At 43.2% G+C, this 21133-nt stretch overlaps 2 protein-coding genes across 3 annotated transcripts; both read right to left on the reverse strand.

Moving 5' to 3' along the window:
- Positions 1-801: 801 nt before the first annotated feature.
- On the reverse strand, positions 802-20674 carry TXNDC12 (thioredoxin domain containing 12). Of its 2 annotated transcripts, XR_009462313.1 has the most exons (8): positions 20465-20674; positions 16066-16126; positions 5993-6045; positions 4613-4686; positions 3976-4045; positions 3808-3891; positions 1477-1732; positions 802-1441 (listed from the first exon to the last, which is right to left on the reverse strand). XR_009462313.1 is itself a non-coding variant. In XM_006262234.4 (7 exons), the coding sequence occupies exons 1-7, from the start codon at positions 20556-20558 to the stop codon at positions 1653-1655; spliced, it is 516 nt and encodes a 171-aa protein (XP_006262296.1). In that variant the 5' UTR covers positions 20559-20674; the 3' UTR covers positions 802-1652. The 2 variants fall into 2 exon arrangements, 1 of the variants encoding a protein (XP_006262296.1); XM_006262234.4 differs by having other exon boundaries at positions 802-1732.
- KTI12 (KTI12 chromatin associated homolog) lies at positions 11365-16059 on the reverse strand. Its single transcript, XM_006262233.4, has one exon. It carries the CDS (start codon positions 14074-14076, stop codon positions 13336-13338), a length of 741 nt encoding a protein of 246 aa, XP_006262295.3. The 5' UTR covers positions 14077-16059; the 3' UTR covers positions 11365-13335.
- Positions 20675-21133: the final 459 nt, after the last annotated feature.

Below are 21133 nucleotides of genomic sequence, written 5' to 3' on the forward strand. Positions count from 1 at the left end.
GCCAGCCCTATAACTTGTGTCCTGCACACTAACCTCTGTTATTTGCACCACCACACAAGTAAGGAGCTTGTGAAAGTGTATGGGTCCAAGTTAATGGAATCACTCAAAATAAAAACCAGAAGGCAGTAGTGAAGGCAAGCCCCATACAGGTATAAGAAGAGCTCCCACTTACAGACACACAAGGAATTTATGCAGGCACACAGCTGGGACTGACTGCTGCCAGGTACACAGTTCAGCAGACTGATCCTGCTCAGTGTTTTCTCAATAGCAATGTCAAAAGTCCATTATGCGATCTTGATGACAGTGACCAGCAGGGCTCTGCAATACATTTGTTTTCCATTCTTTCCTTTTAAGAGACAGGGACGACAGCAGATCCACTAGGTAACTCCTTAGTCAATCTATACAGGGTGCTTGCTTCTTTGTGTCCACTATAGTAGGTCAAAAGCAATAGTGACTCATTCTACAATTGTCTTCACTAAAGAAATGAGTGCTATCATAATTTAGGCTACATTAAAAGCCATTTTCTTTTATTTGTTCTAATAGATAATTACTGGATACTCTTGTTCCCAATTGTATAGGAGGTTCAAAAGAGATTGAATTATGATGATTTCCATGCCGAGAAAATAAGCCTAATGACAATCACTGAAAAGCAGCAATTGTCTGCTGGAAAAATAAGGGGAAGGCCCTTTTCACCTGTAACATTCATCATCATCAATAACCAACATGACATACGCAAATACATTTCCTAGTTCCTAAAACGAATGGAAATGTGTTCCTCCCCTCCAAAAAAGAAAAACCAAACCCATTTACCATGCCCTTTATTTTTAAAAAGTTTTAATTTCTCACCTTGGTACAAAAATACAGTACAATGTGATGGCAAGGCATTCTCCAAAACATTCAGCAAGAGGGGGAATCCCCATAACACTTCAACATAATCTTGTCTTAATATTAACCAAAAATGAACACATGATGGATAGCTGGAGCTCCTTCCTGAAGGCAAGTCGAGACAAATCACAAACAGCTCTACAAAGAAGATCTTTTGCCGAGTGAATATTCTACAAGCTACTTTGGGATATGCATGAAAAAAAACAAACAAAATTTTACTTGGTTTAGTGGCAAAATTACTTGTTTGATTTGTTTGGCTTTTTAGAAAATAGATAGCTTGAGTCTCAAGTCTCCTACTCATCTGAGCATCTCCCACTGATGGCCAGTGAAGGATCCAATCCCAAATAGAGATCAAGCTCTCACTATTTCAATACATAATAATCACACTGTTCATCCTCTTAAGATGCAGGTTAAATGCTTTGAATGCTGGATACAAGTGGTCATTGTTACATGGACACCCATTGAATATTCAGTTTGAGATCACTTCAGGGACTCGTGTAAACTAGCTGTTAAGTATTAAAGTGTAAACTGGTTGGGAGAAAGGATAACACTGTATCTGATGCTTATGTCTGAAAAATCAAAATGTTTAACCTGATGCTTATGTCTGAAAAATCAAAATGTTTAACCTAGCAAATAACTAATAAGAGAATTCTGTCCTTCCAGTGCAACTACATTTCTTGGTCTGTTTAACAGTTTATCAACATCAAAAAAATCATTTATATTTTTAGAGTTTCAAACTGATGGATAAGTCATGTTCAATGTATATATTATAATTCATCTCCAAGATGTTTCTGTTTGAAAGCATCACCCGTCAGCTTCTCCTGAGCTTCTTTCATCCCCTGGACAACTGTAAAAATGAAATTATATATACAGCATCAGCTGGTTTGTTTCAACACATGTGATATGGATTAAGTAGGAAATTCTCCTGAAAATGAAAAGTATATTAGCCACTACTGGTGCAACTATATAGCATGAACACCTTGGAAACAACATGTAAAGGACAAAAAAAGATAAAAGGGTGTACCCCTTTTTGCTTTATTATGAGGCATAAAGAATCCCTTAACATCTTCCCTTCCACTCTTCCTCCTGATTTTCCCTTTCACCCTTATTTATAAATTCAGCTTGCACCTAGCTTGTTTTTCCTGGAAAACTCTATGATCAGACAGAATTGATAGGATTAGTACATCAGAAATACCATGTAGCTGAATTTGGGAAGGACATTTTTTAAACACTCAGAATAGTAGAGGTTGACTTTTAGCTCATTTAACTCATATGGTTGGGGCTGGTCCTGCTTTGAGCAGGGGGTTGGATTAGATGATCTCCGGAGGTCCCTTCCAGCCCCCATTTTCTATTATACTGTGGCTCACATGGCTGAGAAGCACGTGGCAGCAAAGATATCTATATCAAAGGTTCAACACTTCCCTCACATCCACATTTCTGAGACCCCCAACACTTCTACCAGGGAAGGCAGGGCTTGACATCACTGATATTTCTAACAATATTTTATACAATATTTATTTTTTATTCAAGTATGAAAAGCATCTTTATAAAAAGTTTCAAATCACCACAAAACAACAGGAAACTTTGTTTTTCATTTCAAAGGCTATGTTTAATATAACAGTCGTTTTCTGCATATTTCCCAATACTGCTGAGATTAATATCTTCATGGCAGCTGAGTAATCTATTTTTCCCAGGCTCACAAGGAAAACCCTGGCAAAGCAATGAGAAGTGGTAGCTGCTTCTGAAAGCAGCATATCTTCAGAAAGATACCCTCTGCCCTATTATGGACAAAATATTTTATCTGACAGCTCTTCTCTTTGTTGGCCATCTCAGCTGCAAGGACGGAGCCTAAAGCATCCTCCCATTTCTAGATATGGCCTCTCAAGAACTAGAGCAAACAAGTGGGATGCTATGAAGAAGGTCACATTTCTGTGTGTGCAGTTTTTGGATAAGGCTTGAATTTCCAAGAATATCACTACCTCCCTTTTGCAGATACTAAGAGGTTCACTGCATAGTGAGTTACACACACACACACACACACACACACACACACACACACACACACACACACACACACACACACACACAGAGTGGGGTTTAGTTTAAAGATCAGGTATATAGCATTGGCAGGATGCTGTATGTGAAAGACTGTAGTCTTACAAATTATTAGGAAGATCAATTTTCTTCTCTTCTTCCCTTCCGTTATACTCCAGAGAAAAGAATCACATTTCCTCTCGATTGAGCATACTCTCAACTTATGGGATAGCTATAATTTCCCACTGTTGCTAGCACTGGTCTGTTCCCCCTGCTGTTAGTGATTTTTGGAACTACAGTGTCAATCAGTGTGGTGCATACATATATACAAATATACGTGCACATATATTTATGTAAATATTTATTATACATTTATGGGGGGGTGTGTGTGTATATATATATATATATATATATATATATAAAACGTATGTGTATACATATATGCACGTGTATATTTGTATACATATATACACCACACTTCACAGACCTCACTGCTTGCTGCCAGCTCTTGGTGCAACGGCCAGTTTATTGAAGGTGGGAAAGGTGATATCAGTTTATTCTTGAAGCTGTCCCTGACAGCTTAAAGAAAAAGGAAAGAATAGGCATGGTAAAGTACTGCATTTATAAAGAGAAGTCAGGAGTGGATGTGTAACCAAGTCCAGATTTTTAATAACCAGATGGGAAATGGAAGCACATCCTGATTCATTGCCAAGGCTCCCACCACCCTGCCCCAAGGTGTTAAAGAAACCAATTCACCTGGTTTGTAGCAGCTTCCAGGTGTGCTGTGACCCATTAGGTTTCCTCTACTCCTTAACATGGGTGTCATTTCCAGAACATACTTGCAATTCAGTCCTACCCAAACCAAATCTAGAATTCATTCACACATACCTTGATCAGCATTGGTGTAGAAATACTTGTAGCTGGGATTTCCCTTCTCATTTATGATCTCTGGATGGATTTTTCCACTGGGATCTGTTCAATAGAAGAGTGATTAAAACGTTGAACAAGTGATGACAAGTCATGTGAGAGGATGCAACAGCTGTGTATGAGTCTTACCCATGAAGAGGATTCTGGGAATGTAGCCACCATCAGGGCTAAAAGCTTCATCCTTTGGCTCTTCGTCATCCTGTGGGTGGTAAGACAGAAATAAGAGAACATTTGTGCTTTCTGAGCAAGCTAGTCAACAAAATGTAACCTTAAGGAAGTGAGCTATCTTCTTCCAAGGGTAGTTTGAGCAAATGTCATCTTGAAAAGATGATAAATCATTACAAAATTCTCTACATTGCCCACAAAAGAAATAAAGTTATTTTCACCCAGGTAAATATCGGTTGTGAAAATAAATTTAATTATCTGCACCAAGTTACATATTTATTCTGTTCTGGGGTTGTAATGTTTGTCACGTAGTGACTGCATCTATAAAAGCCATTTTTCTTCCGATTAGCGTAGAGAGGGAAAATGGGCCAATTGTTAAAGACATAATGGAACAGAGTCAGCTTCATAAGTAGAACTAGTATATAAATATTGCAAAGAGTTTCCTTGTTAATCAAACAGACATATCAAATCAGTACAGTGCGATTATTCAATAATTTGAGGAATTTAGATAGGAAGGACAAATAAAGAGTTAAAAGAAATATGGACTTAAGGTACTTCATTACAAAATGGTAACATGGACATGAACTGTAGGAAAGCCTACCTCCAGATTGACCATAACAAAATTATGGGCAAGTTCAGAGATCTCCTTGGACTCGGCAAACTTTGGCTTTAAAGCTAAAAAGAAAAAAGAAAGAAGGGGAAGGGGAATGGAAGAGAAAACTACATCTAAATTCTACCCGGGGGGTGGAATTCAGGCCTATAACAAAGTCCCCCCATTTCATCCCTAAAGAAGGGACTGGCAACATATGGCCCATGGAGCTGCTGGACCTGGCCCATGGACTGGAGGGCTTTGCCTCTGCCCAAACCCATGCTGGTGCTGGGCAGCAAAGAGCTGCACCAGGGCCATGCAGCTGGAAGTTGCACTCACATTGCTGCTGGTTCACCCCATGCCTCCCTCATCCCCCCAGGTTTCCCAACTGCAGCACAGGTGCAGCTTCCAATCATCAGGGAACTAAGCCAGGGCTGGGCAGCTTCCAGCTGTGCCCAGACTGCAGCCAGGAGGTGCGGAGAGGAGAAGCAGACAGCTTCCAGCTGCCCGACCCCAGCAGAGCTCCCCACCAGCTGGAAGATGCATTCATTGCAGCTGAGGAGCAGGGGACTGGGAGAACTGGCAGTGGCACGGGTGCAGCTCCCAGCTGCCTGGCCCTGGTACAAGCACAAGCAAACTCCCTCGGCTGATTCACCACGAAAGGCACCCAGCCTGTGCAAGACTGGAGCCAGGCTGTTCTGGTCTGTGGCTTATAGAGGTTGGCAGTCCCTGTTTTACAGCATAAGTACTTCTCATTGGGAAAATGAATCTTTGTAACAGCTGCTGAATCTGCGACTCAGAATAAAAGCTGGCTAACCAAATCCTCACCGAGCAGTCATAGTCATATGATGAATACTGAGCAAAAATAGCTATATGGGTCATATTCAAGCCAATGGCATCAAAGCAGGAAACTCTCCACATTGCATTATCAATCAGCTGAACCATTTAATCCACTTTACCTACAGTTTTAAAGCAATATAATTTTTAGGCCCATCTATTATGCTACTGAATAAGACAAAACATCTAACTAATCACTGAGAAAAAACTATCTAGTGTAAGTAGGTTTATGATTATATGAATATTTGACAGGGTTCTTTATCAAGAATTAATTCTCAATAAAAGCAGAATGACCCTTTTTTGCACTTTTACATGATTTGAAGGAGAGAGTCTAACTCTTACTGTATTGTATTGAAGAGTTCTGGTTTCTGGCATTTAGCTGTAGCTCTCCTTTGGCAACAACAAACAGTACGTGTGTTTGCTACTGTACTGCTCGGAGCAAAAACCAAATGCAACACACGCTACATTTTAAACATTCATATTTCTAAATAAATAATAATAGACTTGTATATAAAAAAAGCTTCTGTTAAGTCTTTTAGCACTAAATTTACATACCTTTGCATGCTCCGCACCAGGATTTGTGGATGATAATCATGAGGGGCAAACCACTAAAAAAAGGCATACATTGATCGTTAGCACCAAGTTTGTCAATGAAACTCAGAACCTGCACTTTCTAGCAATCAAGATGTCTAAAGAAGCTTGTGGATATTGGAAGATAACAGGCGTATAAATATTCTGTCATGCCCTTTGCATTAGCTTCTTTACAAAAGTTTGCATGTCATTACAATTCCATGTAAATATTACGCCACAATTAAGTGCCACAAAATAGTTAAACAAGCATACTGTCCAACCACTTCCACTGAGGGGCTGGAGGCAGATCTTCTAATAACATTTTACTCCACACAGGTTTTTGCAAGATGCTGGCAGCTGTGTGAGCATTTTTAACGAGACCAACAAGAAAAATATAATGCTCCAAAGCATTCATTCATTCATTCATTCAGGGCACTGACAAGACATGGAAAAAGAAAAGAAAACAATTATACAGAGAGGGTGCGCAGTGGGGCTTTTTGGTACTTGTAGCCAAATTTGATTCAATCAGCTATTAGATAAAACCACCAAAAAAGTCCCACTAAAACCCCTCTCTCTCCAGACATTGAGACAGGTGGGTGCAACTAAAGTGCTGCCTCGTCTGGGCATGTGCTGGGCTCAATGCAAGAATGTGCCAAGTTTAAAAGCACCGTTTTGTTTTCTTTTTCTACATCTGCAAGCAGCTCCCCATGCTTTACTTTAAGCTCAATGCACTCCCGCGCCAAGCCCGGCACATGCCCAGAAGAGGCAGCACATTAGTTGCACCCAGCTTTCCCAACGTGCGTAAAGATTGGGTGCTTTAGTGGGGCTTTTTTGGCACTTTTATCTAATAGCCGATTAAAGGATCTTCTGCAGACAGCATTGATGGTCCTTCTCCAGTGTCTCGAGGTATCTCCTATATGTCGTCCACATCTCAGCTCTGTACAGCCAGGTGGGGATCACAACTGCTTGATAAACAATGAGCTTGGTTTTGGATCTGATGTTGCAATCTTTGAACGCCTGTTTCCTCGGGTGTCTGAAGGTGGCACTTGCACATTCGAGGCAATGTTGGATCTCTCTGTCGAGATCGGCCTTCTGCGAGAAATGGCTTGCGAGGTACAGGAAATACTCAGCCTTCTCCGGTGTCACCATGAATCTGAATTACCAGAGCTAGGGACTGCTCATTAAGAGCTGGTTGATGGAGAACCTTAGTCTTCTGGGGTGTTTATGCATGTGCTCCCGGGGGAAAGGGGCTTTAACTAGCACAGCTTTGAGAGTCACTCTAATTAAAAGCACCTGGAGCGTCACATGCATCAGCATCTCTATGCTGAAAGAAGGCGGTGGGGGCACTTTCACTAAAGCTTGTTGAACACTGGAGTCAGCTGGGGCAGACTCGATTAATCAAATCTGCTCCAACACGCTATAATTACAGCACATTGGAGTAGCCTCGCTGCACGTGTATAGGCACCACTGAATGTTATGCATCAGTCCTGTTTTCTTGTATGCCTTGGTAAAGACATCGATGCTTGCCTGAAGGTCTACTTCCAAGTGAGCGCAGACTGCAGGAAGTGCAGCACTGAGTGGGAGAACTGATGCTGATTTAAGGCAGTGTTTCCCAAACCTTTGGGAACACTTTTCCCGCCCCAACCCGCTGATTAAAACTGGTGGCACGCTTCACTCACTGGTCTGTGGACCGGATCTGCTCCATGGGTCTGATCTAACTGCACGGGGCTGGCGTGGTCTTGGCCCCCAGCCCATTTTTCTGTGACATGCTTCCACTGCTCTTGCAGCATACTAATGCATCATGGCTCATGCCTCAGGAATCATTGATTTAAGAACTGCAAGTGGTTCATAACCCTCCACATCCCTAGGTTAGATTTAATTACCCTCATTGCTAATTGTTTGCACCCAGTTTCTTGCCTCAGTCTGTGTACTTGCAGCTTCCAACCACATTATTGCATTATGTCTGCCTGCTAGATTAAAGAATCATCTGCAAAAATAAGCCATAGGGGGGGGGCTTAAGCAGCTCTATTTTAGTTCTTTAAAAGAAGGTAGAAAGTGGTAAAGTAGCTTAAGCCTCCCGAGGCTAATATTTCAAAATATAATAAAAATTGATTTGATGGAATAATTTAAATGACACGCCAGTTTTGGAACATATACAGACAAGCAAGTTTCCCAAAGATGTGTACATCAGCTGAATACAGGACTTCCTGTTACCTCAAAATATGGTATTTTACATCGCCTACCTCTGCTTTCAAGATGCTTGGCATATATGAAGGTGAAAACACTTGAACCAGAAGCTGAAGTATGACCCTAGAGAAGCTGCGAGCTTGCTGTGGTAACCTAATTTCTACCTACTTGTTTCATATGCAATCCAGAGTATAGGAGAGCGCCATTTCAAAGGCCACCTCATGGTAATTTTGTAAGAGAAGTGTTAAGTTCCACTAAATAAAGCTTTCTAATTAAAATCACCTCTGTTGGTCCATTTGTTGGCTGTTGAAAATAAATAGAAATCCCTCAATGATCTCTTTAAAACCGAAACCATACATAAAAGAATCGAGGGTTGGGAGGGCACTGTTAGGCTAGGAGGCAACCTTTAAACAAATTTTATGTAGTATTATTTTGCTGACACCTTACATTCAAATGGAGCACTTTAGAAGTTCAATTTACTGCTAATGATAGGGTGGAATAGACTTCAGTGTGGTCTGAGACTTCACTCATCTCATTTACTTGGTTGCCCATAATTCAGTTTGGGTGATCATACAGGTACAAAAGCGTAAGATTTAAATTTAACTTATAACTAAAAGGTTATAAATTTAAAAGGGACAATGTTACAACATATGGCTATAAAATTAATTTATGCTAAATTAAAGGAGTTGTGCAAATCTATTAAAGGTTAGTCTACACTTATGCAAAACTCAGCAACAATATATGGGGCTTATAACTAAAAATAAGCTGAAAAAGAAAGGCATGAAAAATACCACCACCAAGATAAACGGAAGTAGGAATATGTTTTTTCAAATGGACTGATACATGCTGTCAGTGGGGATACTTGTGTTCTGTCTACTCCAGCTTCAACCTGTTCTGCAGAGAACAATTTTGCATTAAGAGTGTGGTGATCAATTATGCTTTTTCTATTTTATACTTCTAGGATGTGGGTTGTTTGTTTTTTTTTTTACTAACTGTGCCCTTTTTAACTTCAGAGTCAGGTATTGTTTTTTTAACAAGAGCTCCACATGTGAAAGAAACACATTAGAAGGATTTCTCAGGCTGCTACAGCACAGCCACTGCCCATTAGTAATACAAGAACCCAGGGCTCTGCATGGGACCAGAGGCTGCTGCAGCCAGAGAGCTAGGGGGTCAAGAAACACTACTAGCAAAGCCTGTTACAGAGGCAGCTGATCGATGGAGAACAAGGAAGTATACTATGGGAACAGTATAGGCCCCAGGAAGTGCACCCCCACCCCCCAATCCACAATATAGTTTTGGGTAAAAACTGCAGGAGCAGCTAGAGCAGGGACTTTGGCCCTTCACAGAATTTTTACAATTGTGACTGGACTTCCTCTGTTCTGTGCCAACTGATTGCTTAGCCTAGGGTTCCCCGCGTCCCTCCAAGTCTCTCCACCACAACTCCTTTTTAGATCAGACCTTCTCTTCTAACCCCTTCTCTTTTCTTTACATTTATCTTACCTATAGTTTCATAGTTGGTAGGGTCAGAAGGGACCTGAGCAGATCATCAAGTCCGACCCCCTGCCACAGGCAGGAAAGGATGCTGGGCTCAAATGACCCCGGCTAGGTGACTGTCTAGCCTCCTTTTGAAGACCCCCAGGGCAGAAGCCAGCACCACTTCCCTTGGAAGTTGGTTCCAGATCCTAGCCGCCCTGACAGTGAAGTCGTGCCTCCTGATGTCTAGTCTGAATCTACCCTCTTTCAGCTTGTGACCATTATTTCTAGTCACTCCTGGTAGTGCTCGAGGGAACAGGGGCTCCCCCAATGCCTGCTGGTCCCCCCTGACTAGTTTGTAAATGGCCACTAGATTCCCCCCTCGGCCTTCCCTTGTGGAGGCTGAACAGGTTCAGGTCCTGTGGCCTCTCCTCGCAGGGCCTGCCCTGCTGTCCCCTGATCATGTGAGTGGCCCTCCTCTGGACCCTCTTGGTGCTATCTACATCTCTCCTGAGGTGCAGCGCCCAGAACTGGACACAGTACTCCAACTGCAGCCTGACCAGTGTCACATAGAAGGGGAGGATCACCTCCTTGGACCTGCTCGTGATGCATCTGTGGATGCATGACAAGGTGTGGTTAGCCTTCCTGACTGCAACCCCAAGAACATGGGCCGCCAATGTGGAGTCTATAATGACTCCAAGATCTTTTTCTGCCACTGCTGATGAGAAGGCATTCCCCAGCCTGTAGGTATGCTGCTGGTTCTTCCTCCCCAGGTACATCATCTTGCACTTGTCAGTATTGAATCCCATCTTATTCTCATCCGCCCACCCCATAACCTGTCCAGATCCAATTGCAGCCTGTCCCTCCCTTCCAGCATGCCCATTTCTCCCCACATCTTAGTGTCATCCGTGAATTTGAACAAGGTGCTTTTCACCCCCTCGGCCAAGTCGCTGATGAACATGTTGAACAGCACAGGCCCGAGGACCGAGCCCTGGGGGACCCCACTGCCCACATCCCTCCAGGTTGAATGACCCGTCCACCACCACTCACCAGGTGCAGCCCTCCAGCCAACTGGCGACCCATCCAGCTGTGTAGGCATCAACAGCACAACCTCCTAATTTTTTAATGACAATGGGGTGAGAGACAGTGTCGAAGGCCTTCCTAAAGTCCAGAAAGACTACGTCCACCGTGACACCTGCGTCCAAGAATTTTGTGATCTTGTCATAGAAGGCCACCAGGTTGGTCTGACATAAACCCACCTTCTAAAAAGTCTCAAATAAAACCACTTTCTAAAAAGTCATGTTATTATTTTGCTCAATCTTCTTGTATTCTAGCTCACTTTGTTTCTTGTCTATTCTGGCTAGTCCTTCCCTAAGAGCTCACGTTTTCTCCATTGTATTATACACAGCAAACTGGAGCCCCATTCCTGGTTGGCCCTTAGACCCTGCTGTAACATACACAATTAATGATCATTAAAATAAACTATCACCCAAGACAGACACCTGTATAAAGACAAGGAACCAGGTTGTCCAATGACACTGGGCATGAGAATCTTAGCAAATAAATCTTTTAAGTGTGTAAGAGTCCCAACAACATAGGAGCTAATAATTGCTTGAGCCATTTCAAACAGTAAAGAACAAGCATGTACTTGATTACCCAAAAGCAGCAGCAGAAGAAACTGGGAGCTCCACACAAAACATTGTCTAGACATTTATTTGGGAATGCAAGACAAACAAAGATACAAATCAAATTAAATATGAATTTCAATGCAAACCCTTCATTATTGCAAACTATGAATGCTGCTGTTACATTAAAATAAGGCCGTATACTTTAAAATCACAGAATATAAATATAGAGAATTTATAAAGATGGTATACAGATTGTCCTTTGATTGTGTTCATCATAAAGAATATCTTTGAGTTTGAATAGTTAGTAACGACCAATCATATAGTCCTCAGTACTAGGAAGAAGCACGCATTTCACATTCCTATTGTAACCACTCATATATACTGAGATAAGAGCCATTTCTCTGCAGCTGAGTTTCTCTTCCCACCCACAGAACACATTCTTCCGATGCGTGAACATTTTTTCAACCAATACTAGCATTGTATCATATGCTGATTAAAAAAAAACCCAAAAAAACCCAGCATGCAACACTGCCGTTAACTTCTTCCTTGTGTCTATATTCTAGCTAAACATGATTTTTGTCTTTCCTTCAGCAGTAGGTTGGCTGATATACAGCCCCAAAAATACACAGAGTTTTAACTAGTATAATATTATTCCCATTTCACCAGGTAATACAATCCAACCAGGCAAAAACTTGTCAAGTACCATATTCTTTTCTTGTCTTGGGGAAGATTTTCAAGATAAAGTTCTCAGTCATAGCAATTTAAAAACTCTGTCGGTGTCGGTCAGGGTCACAGGTGTTTTACAATTGCCAAGCACATAGTCTTTAGTTTTTCTTTTCACTTCAGATCAGCTGAGGAACTGATTTCACCTACAACTTCAATCAGATCTCAAGCTCACAATATAATAAAGCCCATCTATATGCTGACTGATAATATCTCAGATCGGTTTCTGTGCTTTAACTAAGTATTCATTGAAGTAAACACCTTGCCCCACTTTACCCTTTAAATCCAAACATACAATTAATTTAAAAGAAGGAATGCTTAGGAGGGAGGAAACCAATCCTCAAAGATAAGCAGCAGCTAGTATGTCCACATGGGGCACTGATACTGAGGAGAGAGAGAGAGAGAGAGAGACTGAAGCAGACATCAATAGTCAGTCAGTTGAGGTGTATGGCAAAAATCCAATGGTTAAACCCAGAGCAGAAAGATCATGAAGACCATAAGCATTTCAGATCATTTTTATTATAAGTACACTCACTGTTAACTAAATATTAGGTATATGCAGGCCACTGTTTAGAGATGACCGTGTAGAGGAAGCCATGGCACCTTATGTAACAAATTATTCTGCAACTAAAAAAGCTGTTATTCCATCCAAGGCACAGTGTGTGTCAGGGCAAAAACAAGTTTTGCGCTCACTGAGAAAACAGGTTCTCTCTTTCAAGTTCCCAAGGTAAGAAAAAACATTCTGAGAACATAATTAGCTTAAAGAGAGGCAAAATATCCCCATGCTGATGCAGAAACACATCCTTCATACAGCTTGATGTATAAACACAAGATCTACTTTAGGTAGAGAAACCTGGAAAAACCCACATGACAGGGCTGTTCTAAGCCCAGACACAGAAAAACTAATAGGAATCTAGTCCCCTTCAATCATTTACACTTCCCTGTTCAGGTGATGGAAACTGGTTAGCAGAGTCTGGCTTTCCATACCTGCCATGAGCCAACCATTAGTCTTTCATCCAAATGGCCTAGAGGATCCCTTCCCAGGCATTGCTTCTGAGGGTCGGAGGGCTCAGGGGCAAGATCCCCATGGCGCCTATTAGGAGATGCATCTATGCAGATGGCATAGGCCAAAGAGGCTGATTCCCTCTCTCTCTCTGTCCCCAGACACTGCAGTCAGTGGAGCAGGTAACAGGTCTTTCACCTCCTACTGGAAACCCGCCCCCCCAGCCAGGGTTGGCCTCGCACTGTCCCAGGCTCCCTGGCAGGGGAGGGTGAAGGCAACCAGGGGGTCGTGCACACACAGACACAGGAGGGAGTTCACTGGATGCTGCGGCTGAGGTACTGCAGGAACATGGCGCCCAACTGGGGCAGGTTCTCGTCGCTCGGGTGCATCTTGGTGTAGCTGATGAACTGGCGGCGCAGGCGGCTCAACTCGGCCGCGCTCACAGGCCGCCTCAGCACCAACCCTTCACCGCCACCCGCCGGCACCGGGATGCGCTCGCCGGGCTGGGCGCCGCCGCGCTGCGCGGCCAGCACGGCGCCCAGCACCTCCTGCGTGACGCGGTCCAGCTGGTGCAGGAAGGCGGTGGACTGCAGCGGCTGGGCCCGGGTGGCCTGGTTGGGTGGCGGCGGCGGGCTCTCCAGCAGCGCGGCGCGCAGGGCGGGCAATGGCAGCGGCTCCTGGCCGCACACGGCGAAGAGCGGCCGGTCCCAGCGGTTCCGCGCGTCGGGCGGCTCGAAGGGGCCGGCGGGCGGGTCGCGGCCGGGCTCGGGGCTGTCGGCGGCGCAGTGCAGCAGGCAGTGCGGGGTGCCGGCCTGCTTGGCGGCGCAGTACAGCTCGTAGCGGAAGCTTTTCAGCTCGTTGCACGCGTCCACCACCACCACGGCCCGCCGGCCCAGCCGCCGCTCCGCCTCGGCCCGCAGCGCCGCGCGCCCGCCCGCCTCCCCCTCGGCCACCACGTGCACCGGCCACCCCTCGGCGCCCAGCGCTGCCCGCAGCTCCTCGGCCCGCCGGCTCTTGCCGCTGCCCGGCAGGCCGCACAGCACCACCAGCGGCATGCTGCTAGCACGCCGTGGGCGCCGCCATTACCGACCCGGAAGCGCCCGCGAGTACTTCCGAGACAGGTAACTTCCGCGGTCCCAGGAGGACAAAGCGAAGCCGGGCTCCGGAGGTGACATCACAGCGCGGCCCCAGCCAATGGCACGCCGGCATAGTGCCCCCTCGTGCGCCGCATGTCCTATGGCAGGCCAGCGCGCATGCGCCACTGCTACTGCCTGCCTTCCACCCCATGTGGGACCCACTGGGCACCCCCACCAAGGAGCCACGTGCGCCTGGGCTGGGAGGGGTTTGGTTGGGGCAGCACGACCCCTTTGGGGAGCCCGCCCAACCCAGCATCCTGGAAGGGCTCTTGTCAGGGGCTGGGGAATCCCATCCGCTCCTGGGAGCTAGGAAAAACAAAGTCATTAGGGAGGTCGGCTAGGTGCTGGCTGTGCGGGCGCTCAGGCACCTACTGAAAAATGAGCAGGTGCTCAGCACCCGGAAACCACAGCCACAGGCTGCTTAAATACGTTTTAAACCCCCCCCCCCCAAACAGCGCTTTACTGAAAGAAGCAGCTCTGCAGCTTCTGTAAAGATCCAGCGCTTCAGTGAGACTTCATGGCTCTTTTAGCTAGAACCGATTCAATCAGCTATTAAGGGCCCTAAAAAACCCAATTAAAGCGCCCTATCTTTATAGATGCTGCCAAGCCAAGTTGAAGTAACTCACTGCCTCTAATGGGCGTGCGCAGGGCTTGGCACAGGAATGCACCAAGTTTAAAGTGAAGCACGGGGTTTTTTGCTCTTCTTTTGGTTTGTTTTTTTTATGCCTGCAAGCACCCACGGGCAAAAACCAAATTCGTGCCTATGGTTGGTCTCCAGCAGGCTGATAGCGCTATCATGCACCTCGCAGTTTATAACTTAAGGTGCATCTCTATTCTGCCTTGTGTCGTGGATTGTCACTTGCCAAGTGGGCCACGCTTTATATGTACACTCTATACAAAAAGTTTATAATTATTAAATTGATGCTACAAGTCTGTTACAGGTATGACAGCTATAGGTAGGTGTAAGTTCACCAGTAGAGAATGTGATCTTAGATAGGCATAAGTCTCAGTCATCATAGAAACACAGATTCATACTACCTATACTGCAGTAACCTTGGTTTTGGTCAGGTATATTGCACAAAAGCCACAACATACGCCTCTTAGATTTCTCTAACTCCACGACTCTGTTAATTTAGCATCTACATAAAACATTATTGTTATGGTGACTAGGAGTTGCGATATAGGTCTGTTTGATTGCGGAATTCAAATTCAAGCTATGCCCTTTGAAAACAAATGTAACGCTTGAACGTATAATATAGGCAGGATTATTCTGGAAGGCTTTTTTTAAAGGGTGCCTGAAATCTTGCCTAATTTAACAAGTCAAGGGGCTGCTTTTTATATCTGAAACATTAGAAAACATTTTTTGCATTTTCCAGATTGGTTTCACAGATGGTAATAAAATAATTCCCTCAGTTAACTTAATGGCATCAATCCTGCATGCACGTATCTAATTTCATGCATGCAAATAGATTTGTTGAGTCCACAGAAACTACTTAAGTGTACAAGTAAAAGTGTGTGAGTTTATGTTTGCAGAACTGGGGCCCGCAACTCTTTCTATTTTACAAAAAGAAGTCAAAACTATAATTTCCCTCTAAAAAATGCAATAAAAGCCAGACTAGCAATTGGATCTACATGGGTAAACCTAAGGAGAGCCTCATCACAATGAATGAGGTTCCACATGTGTTCAAGAAACTATCTGAAAGATCTCGTTAGCTCTGGGCCTGGGTCATTAAAAAAACAAAACTTATGTTTTCTCTCTGGCCTGTCACCAGGATATATAGGTTCTTTTGAACCACCTTATACTTTTCTACAAAAGCAGCTTCTGTGACTACATGTACAATTAATGCAGAATCTTTTTTTTTCTTTTTACGTACAGATATTCCTATGAACTTCAACTGCATAACATACCTGGCAGCTGCTTCTTTCTTTCCATCTTCTAGGGTCCTCCAGTGGATGTGATCTCCAAACCCTGGAAGCCAGAAAGATTATGAGAGTTGCAGGATTTAAAATGGCAGTTGTTTAAGTTTTACAAGTTAATCTCTAAATATTCTATTTGTGTTAAGTTCGTGATCCTGATTCACCATATGCAATGTCTAAAGATGACTGCAAAGGGATGGGGGGAAGAGAGTCTGGTATTTATGTCCATTAGTCTGTTATTAAAGAATAAAAGTTCAACCCTGCAAACACTCAACTGGGCCCATCACTGATGTATCTTCATCAGGCATGTCATCCTGGCTGTGTTATCCGGGGCTGAAAACAAGCAAGAGGACACAGAATGCCATCGTGATTTAGATCCATCTAAACATGGATCTGGCAATTATGTGAAGTATTAGTATTGTATTTTTCTATTTATAAGTATACATTACATAAGAAGTACTAATCTGGGTTTCTAGGCATCTTTACCTTCATTAAAATATAACCACACTTAACAAACTAAAATTAACCCAAATAAAGTAATAATAGAACTGAACAAAGGAAAAGGAAGAAAAAAAATTAAGACCAACTCTATAATATCTCTTAGGTTGCTGGAGAAGTTGCAGTGACTTGAAGCATTATTTTTTATTATCCGTACCACGGAATCATAGGGGTTCACAGCAATGTAACATGCTCAAAATGGGGGTATAAGACCCCCCAAGAGGCTTGAGGACTACTGGCCTGGGGTGAAATCCTGACACCAGTAAAGTCAATGGGAGCTTTGTCATTGAGTCCAATGGGGCCATGATTTCTGTCCCTGACATTGCCATTACCCAGCTGACTTCATCCAGTTTCAGACAGAGCTACATTTAACTGCTCACAGAGAGATGCATGGTTCTTCTCTATGTGGAAAAACAGGTGAGGATAGACTTTTCTGACAGTTTTTTGGTTTTGGTTCATTTTCTTCAGCCTTAATAAACAAGCCTTTATGGTTAAAAGACTTATTAATAAGCAGCCATCTGTCTTCCTATAGGACTTATAGCAGAGATTGAAAACCATGAGACTTTCATGGCCACTAAAGATCCCATTGCACTTAAGAATAGATCTATCAATCCAGATGTCCTGGCACCATTAAGTAGAGCACCCCAAACTGCAGGATACTTATCTGAATTCCTCCTGCAGTTACAACTGGATATAGTATTCTTCTTCACTCCCTTCACTAAAGTATGTAGTGTTGCTGTGAGCTGTTAAAGAGAGACTGTCTCACTCACCAGCTGACTATACTTCAGGAATGGATTAAAAAAGGATCTATGTGTATTGTGATCCTATAGCAGTTGCAGACCACTTGAGTGGTGTGGAGTTGGTCTGTGGACTGGATCATGGAGCTATGTCATCTGCTCATGGGACTGGATTTTGGTGGCAGCAGCATTAATTGTTGTGGCTTCCATAACCATGGCAGCTGCTGCTGCTCCTACTGCTGGATTTCCCAACCCATAGGCCAGATGATTCCACTCTGTATCCAGCCTATGGGGGACCTCATGGGTTCAGAAATTTGGCAATAGGACAAGCAACAGCAGTGTGAATTACCATTGCTCTGAGAGCGGCAGCAGTTAATATTGCTACCACTTGCCATGATGTCAAATTTCCAGACCTGTGGGAAGCCCCGCAGGCCGGATAACACAGCGCCACGAACTGGATCTGATTCACGAACCAAATTGTGATCACCCCTGGTCTATAGTTAATGATAAAAGCTCTTAGGAATTATTCTAAATAAAAGATATATAAAAGATTTATCAATTGAAGATCAATAGCACAATAATTAACAGAAGCCTAAATCACTGTAAAATTATTAAACTAAGCACTATATTGATAATCGTCATGGAGTAACAAGAAAGAAAAACAAAGGAACAAGCCAACTATTATATAGTTTGGGGGTTTCACCAGCCGGTAGGAAAAGCAGCCCCATGGAAGAATTTCAGAGAAGGATTAAGGCTTTTTTTCCCTCCTCCCCCACCTAATTCTCATTTTAACTTGATTTAGACACATGCGCATTACAAGTGGAGACACCACTTGAACAGACCATCTGCCATGCTTTTAACAGTAAACCTACCTTCAGTGCTTTTATGTATAAGAGTTATTTCTGTGTAGTTATATAGTCAAATATAGCATCCTCGTATGTATTCAGCAAAAGCACTTAAGTGTGCATTTAAATATATGTTTCAAGTACACACTTAACTCTCATTTAGTGAGACTCAGGTTTCTTATTAAACATTTCAGAGTCAGGATCCAATATAGGTAGCAAAGTCCCTTTGATGTTAACGTGCTCCAGTATTTTGCTGAATCAGATTTTGAGTAGGTGGTAAGAATCCCTTGATGCAACCGAAGACAAGACTGGGCCTGTGGTGACTGCTTAACAAAAAAAGAACCACAGGCATTAGCCAAAGGGGAAAGCAGAGGTAGTCTTTATTAGAAAAGTGGAAAGAAGCTGGAAAGAACTGGGATCAAGGTCAGTAAAAGCCTGTGGCACTTTTTAAAACTGGATTCTGAATTTGGCAGGTTTTAATTGCTGGCATAGAAAAGGATTTCATGCTCTACTGTGTCCTTATGACACTTGATTAACTCTTTCAGGCAGGGCGTTATCCTCCTCATACAAGAAACAGGTTCCTTGCTCATCATATTTCAGTTTAGTCTGGCCTGTCCCACATCCACTTTTCATTCAGGATATTAGAACCTAAGTATGTGGTATACCCTGTACGTAGATCACATATCGCTGCCAGCAATAGATTGTTTCAAAAGCAAGCCAACGCTTGTACAACCGGAGTGGAAAAGAAGTAAGGATAACCAGTTTATCAGCAGAACAGTCCACATCATCAGCTGTTCTTTCATGGAAATAACAAGCGATGATGGCATTCTGCATCCTCTTTCACTTCAGGATACGTAACTAGTTCCCATCTAGAGCTCTTTCAAAGGAATGGCTGCTAAAAACTAGAAGACCATCTACTGATCTGGGTTGATGAAAAGTTCCTGTTTTAGATTCATGATTGTTACAGTTCACAAAGCCTTTTTGTGTTTATCTTGAAATATGGCAACCTGTAATATATCTTCACAAGCAATCTCATCATCAAAGATTGATTAATACATGTTAGACCACACTGCTTTCTAATAAACAAGGCTAAATTAATGTTCATCACCATTAAGATTGGGACAATCTTCATCTTCCCCCACTGCCAATGCTCTAATTAAATGTATTGGCCTTAATACAAAAAAAAAGATGAGACGAAGTTTTCCATTGCAAATGAAATTCTATGCCTATGAAAAAAAATACTAAACAGGTTGTAAAATAGCCTTATTTGAAGGAAATGGGAACCCCTGGTATATAAATTAAATGATAAGAAAGTAAAAGTATTGATGCTGAAGTCATAGATTTCATAGACATTAAGGTTGGAAGGGACCTTGCAATATCCTCAGGTCCAGCCCCACTGCTTTCTTGTCTCTAAAACAGTTTTAAACACTAACACATTGGTTACGCCTACTCCACATTCAAACTACGGAAGAAATAAGGGAAAATTAAAAGGAGGACTCAAGAGAACTGGGGAAAGATAAATCTAAAATTGGGTGCAGAACGGACAAACATCAGAGTTTATTCAGGAGATAAACTGGTAAGAGTAAGACAATGAATCAAGAACCTAGCAAAAAAACAAAACAGAATCGAGTTGACTCAGTGGTGGTAGAAATACTGAAACTCAAACAGGAAAAGGTTAAAAATTACAGGACAGAAATGAAATATCTACTGTTAAATTATTTAGTAGCCATGGGCTCACTATGGTTTTCTTGCACAGCTGTAGGATGTCAGAACAGGATAACATGAAAAGAAATGTACAGTATATTTACATGAGATTGAACTGAAAGACCCATTACAAAATCTTGGATCATCAGAGTGAGAGGTTTTAAAACCCTGCCTCTAACACTCAATTAAAACAAAAATCTCTTTTCTTCCCAGAGCGACACCGCGGAGGCCTGCCATCCCAAAGAAATCAAGAGTTTTGACCTGCAAACCAGACCCCCACAAAAAAACCTCCCCCCAAAAACTGTACGGCTCCTTCTCCTTCATTGCCACGACATGAAGGCATTTTCCACTCTCGCAGTACCGCAGTGCAATTGTTCGCCACCATCATCTCAGCCTCGTTTCTACCCTGGTCTCTTCCCCCTCCCTATAGATAATGAACCCGTTAATTCCAAAAACATGCAGTCAAAGATGCCTATCATCTCGCAAATATTAAATCCCGTGACTGCAGCAAGGCCCCTCCAGATGTTGGGTTCGTTATTGCACGAGCGTTAAAGTGGAAATGCAAGCAAAAAAAAACCCCAAACAAGGCAAAAAGAGATGTCTAACCCTTTCCAAGCCCTTCTCCGGCAGAGGTTGAGACAAGCACCAGGAAAACTGAGCAGAGGAGGCAAGTGGAGAGAGCCGCTGAGCGACCCTTCATGGTGACAGCTCGGATCTCCAGCAGCACGACAGATCTCCAAGCAGGATCAGATCAGATCAGATGGGATCACTTTAGGTTATTCTTTTTCCTTTTTTTTTTAAACCCAGGAAGTGATGTTTGGCGGATGTGGGTGGTGCTGCTGCCGCAGGTTAGATGCTAAAAGGAGCAGATGTCCTGACAGCTGAAGGAAGGACTTGGCAAAAAGGGGATTTTTTATTGTATTTTATTTATTTTTTTAGCAAAGCTCCGCACGGGTCTGGTTTTTACAGATGCTCTCCGGGGGGATTTCACCTCCCTCCGTGCTGGAAGCGCTCACCCCCGAGAGGCTTTGTGCTGCAGGCTCCCAGACACATTTCGGATCGTCCCCGGTTGGATGCATCCGATGGAAGCTCAAAATGCTCGTATTTGCAGAAAAAAAACCCTATTGCACACGGGAGCAAAAAAACTGCAAGCAAATAATTCGGACTCGTAGTAGAGAGGGTCTCTTTTATGAGACCAACCAGATTTTTTGCAAAAAAAAAAAAGTCTTGCATTGCAAGCAAGTCTGCACATAAAGGTATATAATACATAAATAG

The sequence above is a fragment of the Alligator mississippiensis genome, chromosome 5, assembly GCF_030867095.1.
Source record: "Alligator mississippiensis isolate rAllMis1 chromosome 5, rAllMis1, whole genome shotgun sequence".
Classification (NCBI taxonomy): domain Eukaryota; kingdom Metazoa; phylum Chordata; order Crocodylia; family Alligatoridae; genus Alligator; species Alligator mississippiensis.